Source organism: Argopecten irradians, chromosome 6 (genome assembly GCF_041381155.1).
Source record: "Argopecten irradians isolate NY chromosome 6, Ai_NY, whole genome shotgun sequence".
Taxonomy (NCBI): domain Eukaryota; kingdom Metazoa; phylum Mollusca; class Bivalvia; order Pectinida; family Pectinidae; genus Argopecten; species Argopecten irradians.
Genome location: NC_091139.1, coordinates 39,415,355 through 39,424,861, shown reverse-complemented (window position 1 = coordinate 39,424,861; position 9,507 = coordinate 39,415,355). Strand labels below are relative to the sequence as shown.

At 34.1% G+C, this 9,507-nt stretch overlaps 1 protein-coding gene across 2 annotated transcripts; it reads left to right on the top strand.

The window, feature by feature from the left end:
* Positions 1-5,686, top strand: LOC138325847 (dynein light chain Tctex-type 5-like). Of its 2 annotated transcripts, none has more exons than XM_069271798.1 (2): positions 1-265; positions 4,802-5,686. In XM_069271798.1, exon 2 carries the CDS (start codon positions 4,827-4,829, stop codon positions 5,529-5,531), a length of 705 nt encoding a protein of 234 aa, XP_069127899.1. In that variant the 5' UTR covers positions 1-265; positions 4,802-4,826; the 3' UTR covers positions 5,532-5,686. The 2 variants fall into 2 exon arrangements, with proteins under 2 accessions (XP_069127899.1, XP_069127900.1); XM_069271799.1 differs by lacking the exon at positions 1-265 and adding an exon at positions 1,421-1,483.
* Positions 5,687-9,507: the final 3,821 nt, after the last annotated feature.

Here is a 9,507-nt window from a genome sequence, read left to right as displayed (position 1 = left end):
ATTAGCCCAATCGATAGGACGACAGTGGGCTGGTTTAGGTCGCTATGCTGTAGGGGGGCCCTCCGATAAAGTCTGTGCTGTTACTCACCGGCAGGGTCGACAGGTGTTACATGTTAATCAACTTACTCTGATTAATTGGTTCAGAAGCAGGTAGCACGATAGCAGACGATCGTACCTCTTGTCCCGACTATAGATCGGTAGCTGTATGTAACAGGACAGGACTAACGCTTGGATAGAGAGCTCTACAATTTATACACTGATTAAGGTAAGTCTATATATCATTGATGATACAAATGAAACCATTGTAACTCTGTACAACAGTTAGCATTATAAAGGATGCAATGTACATTTTAAATTATATCCACTCACATTGAAGATTCATTGATGTATTTTAGTAATTTTATTACTATCAGATTTATCACAACTTTATATATTTTGTTTAAAATACAGAATAATGTAATATTGTTATGAGATATTTACCTGTAATACATGTTACTACTAGTAACAACTCTTAAGATTTCTATGAGAACTCTACTCGAGGAGAGCTTTATCAAAACAGGCCACTTGATATAATATACCGGTACTTGGGTAGCAGGACTGTCAATATAGAGAACAACAGTGCCTGCTGAGGAGGGGAAGTACGTGCTTACCATAACATGATATCAATCGTTAATCTCATACAGTTCTACCTAAACACACTCCAACCAATCACATATCGACTCCAGATCCAAGATTAATCACGTATGTTGTAGCTATTTATTTATTTTCAAATAAACGATTAATCTCGACTTCCTTGATGATGGCGTTTACTTCAAAAACTTTATTTTCTTTGGAATTTACAAACTGGTCAATAGCTACTACCATATAAGGGACAAACATGTTCTTTACTGCCAAGTGATCGTTATAGTTTATACACTGATCAAATCTGAACCTGTAAAAACTGTAAATAAATAAAGTAATTACATAGGTGGTCATTTATCCAGAGGTGATCACTAAGACAGGTGAGAACATATGGAGAAGTGCTTGTTATCTCCCGCTGTTCCGTTGACAAGCTTTCCCTCAATTAGCTCCTGTTTTCAGTGAGTAATGGATTGAAAACTTTCATAATCGACTATAGGATTCTTTCATCTTTTAAACATGTTAAACATCAGGTAAAGAGCCATCATTATTCAGAACAACACCCTCCTATATGTATAATCTACATGGTATATCGAGTATATCTATGTAACTTTCTGTTTTCCCTGATTATCGAGGAATTCATAGTGCCATATCACTGAAACATACTTCCAAAGATATTGCCATCGATTACAGTATCTAAATCCCCATGAATCCGGAACATCAAGCATGAATTATGACAACCATTTTATTACATTTTTCTTTATACTCTTCTATAGTTCAAGGAGGTAAAGAGACGGACACGTTTAAATAACAGAATGAAGCCAAGTAAAGACCCTTCTACATCTTGACCATGGGACAGAACTGTGTATGCAATGTATCTATATCTCCTTATATAGCATTACAAAACAGTGTTTTTAAAGTTTGTTATTCTATCTAAACGATTATCCATTTTCAATATTTAAATAACTGAACCAACATTGGTGTGCGAGATCTTCAGTGGTGATCGTGAATCGCTCTTCACACTTAAGGTGGAGAATAATTTAAATATCTAATATGATAAGTAGCTTTCGTACCCTCTCTGCTGTAGAATACCAAACCTTCATTACATACATTATTGTGTATCATTGTAAATTATCTATACCACTTATACATGGCTCATAGCCTTACAGCATTAAACAAGTAATTGAGCTGTTATGTTGGTGAGATACCGAAATTTCAGAAATTACTTCATTAATGGAATACACATTTAGCAGGAGGTGTTTATTACAGATTTATTAAAATTAAATACTTTATATTACCCTCCCCGTACCCCAACAGATAAATGTACCCGATGATTCCTTATCCTTTCTGTAAACTTCCCATTGTCTATTTGAATAGAATATCTATTCAATACAGTAACATAAGAACAAAGTGGGTATGTTCAGACAAATTGAAAATAATAACTTTGATATATCAAGTAAAAACGAGGATACACTAAACATGTAAATTGATCTGAAAAGTTAAATAACGATTTTTATCAGACAACTAAAACGAATCATTTTGATCAGAGAAGTTAAAAAGAATGATTTCCTTTGTGAAACAATTTGCGTTGTGATATCCTACTCAAATAGAAGCGCTTCATCAAAAAGGGCCTTTTTATGTATTTGTCTCCTAACATCGTTCTTCCATTATATTTTTTGTAGTCGGACGTTCGAAGTATGAGAATAAACGCTCGTTTATTTAGACTCTGACTCGTACCTACACTATGATTACTACTTATAGCCCTGAATTATCCTTTCATGCCACAAGATACCCCCATTCAACATTTACTGTATATTCAGTTCGACATTTTATTGAAGCTTTGGTTACTCTTTAAAGTTCCTCCCCCTTATGACGTCACACTTGTGTTAGCATTATTTAGTTATGATATTAATTACGTTTGTTGGCCTTTTAAACTACGAGATAACCTGACAGTAAACACACGTAAGATTTCATCTTTTTTTTTTTCTTTCTGGTTTGACATTTTTGGACTGACAGTAAATACACATCACAGAAAAAACTCCTTTCTTTCATAAAGAACTTTAAGGTAGAGAAATACAACAAGTTCAGTCAAACACAAAAATCTATTTCCTATCAGGATATGGACATCATTTCCCCCCCCCCTTTGTTGTTTGTTTGCGGTTTTTATATAGTTTGTTTTATCTTCCTTTCTTTAGTTTTTTCGATTCTTGCGGTAGCAATTTGATAGGTAATTTCCAAAGGTCACCAGAACGTGACCCCTAATGGGATGTTGTCAGATCCTCGTATCAATCGTAGTAATAATAAGGATCGGTATTTCAAACAGATTGCTCTGGTGTGAACGATATTTTCACGATTACTATGAATATTTGATCAGTAAATTAATCAAACAAATAATGATTAAATGTATAACGGCAGTAGTAAAACTATGAACATTTGGGAAGAATAATGTGTTTTCATAAGCGAGGTGTTTGCTTTTATTTCAAAGATATCATTCGAATTATATGAATTTTCCGTGTGGGGATGGTTTGTAACAATCTGTATTCATATTTGAAAGAATTTCACTTATAATATTTCATATGAAAAACTCATTTCGCATAAATTTTACGTGAAATCAACGTGAAACATAATTGGTTGATATCATCAGGTAAGTGAATTTCACCTTTATATCTCGTACTAAGGTAATGTCTAAATCGACAAAGTTCTCCGCGATATTTGCCGCGGATTAAGCAGCATATACAGTAAGCACGGTTCAATCTAGATGACTACACGTACAAATCCATGTGGTATGTCATATTAAACTTGGTTCTTCCAATACGTAGTCACACCGATAATGCATCACTACTTAATAGTTTTAACTATGATGTTATTGTCGATTGTTCATAAGCTCCATTTCCATCGATACATTTTACATTTCGAGGACCAAGAAAGTTTGTTACCACGACCAGGTAAACTAGAAGAAATACTGACGGACGCGTCCATTGATCATTTACCTGAACTTGACAAGGGATAAAAACAAACATTTCAAAACCCTTACGATGTCAATACTGATTTAGTTAATTTGCAGTATCTTTATAAATGATAATCCCCTTGGGGCCTGTATAAGGCAACTGTTGACATTTCCAAACCTTGGTTCGGTAACTATGATTAGGGCTGGCTGTTCTAGCTTTGACTCCAAACGACGGATAGTCATGAGGAAATCAATGCGTAATCTACGATACATGTGGAATACACAGAGTGTGTTTACACATTCCACAGGTGAGCTACTGAGACGTGGCTTGAAAAGAAATCTAATCAATGTTATCATTTTTACCTGACGAAGGTAGATCAACAAAAACACTGCCACTGAATGAACTTGAAACTCATTTTAACATAAATTTTCTCTAGTGCTCGTTATTTCCTTCAATTAGCTTATGTTATTTTCTCAATATTTTCAGGTAATATGGGAAGTTAATGACCTATACATGTACTTTCCACTGAAGATAAAAATCAAATACTATTAAATAATGTAATTTAATTCATTTTGAATGACAAAGAAAGGCTTGAGAATACGTTAATATTGTTGTTTTAGTATGTTGAATAGTAATAACACTACAAGTGACACAAGTATATAACTCAATAATGCTTAGATTTGATGATAAGTTGAGTAGGAGTTCGTACAGTAACCATAAAATATTTGGTAATATTTCTGAGGAATTCTGATTCTGCTGATAGCTTAAACACATAAGACATTTAAACAATTTCTATATATGCCAGACTCGAATCATGCGCTCCGGAAGAGTAACCCGACTTGAGCAGCTTTCTTGACGACAACATAGTATAACTTACTTTTTGCATTGGTTTTCTTTATTTCTTCTATTTTATGGGAGTAAATATGAGTGGATGGGGTAGAAAGCAGTAATGTTGAACATGGTACATATATACAATATGAAGATAATATAGAGGGGTATTAATGAACAAATATGAGAGGTCATTAACATGGCTTTCCGTGCTTGAATTACTCTGGAAGACAGTTGTGTTAGTATCGTATATTTATCATTATAGGTATCATTAGATAGGGTCTTAAAGAATGCTACGTCACTGAAGCATTAGCCATTTATCACAATGGACATACTGGCTTCATATTCAATACATCTGAGCAACTATAGCAAATACCACTTTTACAGATATTTTCATTCATTTTCAGTTAACACGCTGATAGACTACAGACAATGAAGGAGAAAGAAAAGGGCGGTCATGGTGAACATGCCAAGAGAGGTCAAGATGGCCACCAGAAGGACGAGCATAGTAAAGGACATGAAGGAAGCCCGTCTGTACACCACAGAAATAGAAAGGACAGCCATCATAAACCAGGTCACGACGGAGGTCACGGCAAAGGTCATCACCATGGTGAAAAAGGCAGCCCAACGACGTCATCACATCCAATACGTCCAAGGGCGGGAACTCTGGTTCATCGCGACACAGCTCATTCTATTGTGTCTGGAAAGAGTGCTCACAACGCCGATAAGCGTAGTGTCGCCACGTCTGACGATATCCAACCTACAGTAGGGGTCAAACTAGAAAACACATACAAACTGCACCCTGACTTTATGTTTTACGAGAACCCAGTTAAAAAGATTATTTCTGATGTCATCCAATCCCAGATGACGATGAAGACATACGATCCAGCGTCTATGAGTAAACTTTGTGTATTGGCCAGTGACATGATAAAGGAAAAGGTTAAAAAGGAGATGAATTTACCGAGATATAAGATAGTCAGCTCCGTTCTGATTGGAGAGAGAGGGGAGCGCGACGCCAGTATGCTAGTGTCATCTAGGTGTCTCTGGGATCAGCGATATGACAATCACGTGTCTGTGACAGTGAATAAGGCTGGGTACTACGTCATAGGGATGGTGTTCGCGGTTTACGCAGAATGACGTGACGTCATCATTAGGCTAGTAATATAATTACTGTTCAGTGCCAAACATTGTAGATCTTATTCCATAAATTAAGTGCTAATTGATAAAAATGCTGTATTATATATTATATTGCTATGTATTTATTTTAGTCAAAATAAATATGTTTTGTTTTCTGTTGTTCTTTTTGTTTTACATAGGTAGTAACATTTCGATAACCCATACATATGCATTACACATGTCTTTTAAGTATTTTCAATATGTGACTACCACTCAAACCTGTAAAAATATTTTCAAACCCTTCAAACCTTTACCTGAGGTATATGTTATGTACTTTTAATATTTGAAAAGTTTCCCGTGTGTTCAGATAATCAAATCTGTGCTATTATTTAACTAAAAATACTAGTATAGACAGAATTATAGTATGTGAATGTCTGTTCATCTATCACTATTCATTGACTGGCCTTATAGAAAGTTTTAAAAGAAGACTTCAATTGTTTGTAGAAATTGTATACACGAATTTTAAGAAATGACTACTTTGGTGACCATTTTGAAAAAGTGCATTTCTTACACTTTGTAGAGATAGAGGATCTTACATGAGTGACTATGTGATATGGAATTTATCAAACGAATTCAATAATTTAATATGCCGCGAGCCTTTATTTAACGAGTTTGATAAATTTCATATCACATAGTCTCGAATGTAAGACTCTATTTATCACATAACTTTCATTAATAGAAATATAAGCAAAAAATCTGTCTACTGAAACAGTTATGCGACGTCAAATTTATATGTGACGTCATAATAGTGTTAATACACATGTGTCATACGATATTTTTGACATGACCGTGACGTCAATATTTCCACTTAAATTGTCTTTTTGGTGACATTTTAGCTATATTAAGTTAAATTTTGCTGTAAATCATGTCAAGGTTCACTGCGACGAAACTATTAAGCGTGAAATCATGACCTATTGTATTTTGTTTTACATTTTAGTTCAAATAATCTGATTTTTAGCAAGAAATCCTGAAAAATAATAAAATTTGTAGCGGGACAAAAAAGTCAAGCAAAACTACATCCTCTTCTTAGGCTAGTTTAAGAAAAAACTTTTTTTTTGCTTTTGGACTGCAAAAATTCAGCAAAAGTTCTAAATTTTTGTCAAGCGTTGAATTAGTCAGAAATTGAAATCTACTAGGTATTTTCATCTTAAAAATTTAGGGGGTAGGGATAACATGTACTGCTATTCTGAACAGACAAATGGGTTGATTGTGCAATATTATTGTATTCGTAAACTTGAAAGAAAACACTGATATTGTCAGTATTGCGAATATGCATGCTTATCATACAACCCATTTGGAAAACATTGCTTTAGTTTGATCTTTGTATGGTCAAAACATTGAAATTAACAATTTGCGTCAGATAGCTAGATAGCTACATTTGATTCGCATTAACTCAAAACCACATCAATATTTTTATTCCATTTTCAACTTAAGTATGAACTCCAAAAATCTTTAGAAAGAAGTTGGCCATAAGGAAAAAAAAAGACTTTTCACCAGAGCAGATCCTTAAGCAAACTTATCCGATGCATTCGGTATGATGGGATCAGGCAAGACCATTAAAAGACGTCCACAGTCTAAAATGAACCTTCTTTGGACTGCAGGGGAATGAATTACGGCGCCAACAAATCTATAATTTGGAACAGGTAATTAAATACATAATTTAACATATCTTATTGGTGATAATTGGGGTTGGGTGTCGATCTTCGTTGTACAAATAATAAGATTACAGGACTAAACCTGAAGCCTACAATGACTACAGACAGAGATTGAATACTGTAGATACTCCTTCTAATCGGTTAGCTGATGTTAGCTTTGTATTGGATATTATGCAATTTATCAAAATGTCAGTGGAGAATCTATAAATCCCATTCGAGAAAACGTAGTGGTTCAAGTTTTACAAATGTTTATCGATGTCTGAATTAAAAGGTATTAAACGATTTGATAGAAACGGGTTGATCATTTCAGATTTTTAGATTTTAAGAATAATCTTTAAACTAAAAAATATCGCGTCTAAAATGTTTAGTCGTAAGGACGTTGAAATACGCAAATGTCTGTAGCATTCAAGGACATAAATTTAATGTATAATTTATAATGCTGACGCCTTCTCACGAATCGTAAATATAAATTATGTTTGAATGACTCTGGACTGCCATGAATCATGCCCACAATATGCTATGCTTTAATTACTTGAAAGTGAAATTAAAACATGTCCAAGAAAAAGAGAACTCATTCAACAAACTACTTACTAAACAGGGTCACTGACATTACCTTACTTGAATACATTTGAGTCTTTTTCTTTGGACATGGAATGAAGTATTCATTACCATTTCTGTCATAACTGTTCCCTTCCCCTAGTGTAAAAGTTTTATTTTTTCTTTGGATCCTTACCAGCATTAGATGGAAGTTGAACAAGTTTAGATATATTAATTAAGTCTGTATGTTTCTGTAGTTGAGAAATAATATCAATGATTCATTGGATTATGTAACTGAATCCCACTCTAGTTTAGTCTGTAGCTTCTATCTGACCACATTTAGGACTGAAGAGTGAGTAAATGAGAGATTTTACTGAGGTTTATCTATTGAAGAGATTCAACTATTGTAAATCTACTGCCCCTTGTTTCGTGTCAATTTTTTTCGATGGGGTGTCATAAACGCTTATATTTGATTTGCAAAAACTAACCTTAGTCACCAGTCCATTTTGTTCAGCATTAAAACGTTTGGACACAAAGGATATCTTTTCACATATGAAGACTTTTTCCCACCTAAAGTTGGTTTATTCATTTGTAATTACAATATCTTACTGGTATAAGTGACTCTCATCTGGCTCCTATTCCTATGCTTTTCTTGTAACAACGTCATTTTTTTCACTGAAGTTACATAAGGAGAGAAACTTCAGTTTTGACTAAAGTCTGTACATTTATTTCGAGAAATGGGGGGGCTAATCTTTTTCTTAAAATACTCGATAATAAAATGTATAAATGTATACGATAGTTGTAAAAAGGGAAGTAACCCGTATTTCATTAATTGTGTAGTCTATCTTTGTGATCACCTGTAAGATACAAGTGTTATAAGACTCTTTCATATGTAGATATGACGGATAGGGATATTCTACCCGAGGATCACGAGGCTTGGCGAGCGTTTTATAACATTTTGTGGTCCCGAGGGTAGAATATCCCTATCCTTCATATCAACGTAAGAAAGAGTATTTTTCTCTCATACCTAGACGTTTTATTGCAATTTTACCACTTTTCGCCATTTTGAGATAAATTCGAAAAAAAACACGACTGCAAGTCAATGCTCCATACATGAAAATTATGCGTGATATTTTCAACGCAAATCCCGTTGTTTGTATCTTTTAAAGAAAATCCAGCCTACAATTTATGAAACAAAAATTGTTAAAACTGCAAAGAGAAGATAGTAATTTTGTTGACGCTGTGACGTCACGAGGCTTTATTGCATGGGTAGCCCTGCACTACAGCTTCAGGCAACATGAGTGTATTGCCCTAGACCAGTCAGTATTACACGTGTAGGTATGAGAGAAAATGTGTTACACATTGTCAATAGAATAACGGGCACTGCTACACAGAGTTTGTTTAACATTCACTTGCTATAGTAGTTTTTAACCTTTGTAGTGATTTACCTCTGATATTCTAGGAGAGAACGTAGTCTATCCTATTTCAATTATTTAAATAAAATTTGATAGAAATTGAAATTGACTTCTGTTAGATCTCGTTCGATACAATTTAATAGTATTGCACCCCCCTCCATTTACATCACTACCAACCCCATTCCAATACAATAAGACAGGTTCCACTCACTGTATCTGATAATTCAACCCTATAACATTCCACACTTTTAATATCAAAGAAATATATTAAGGAAACATTATTAAGGAAAATATATGGACAGATTTAAAAAGAAAAAAATGGAAACCATA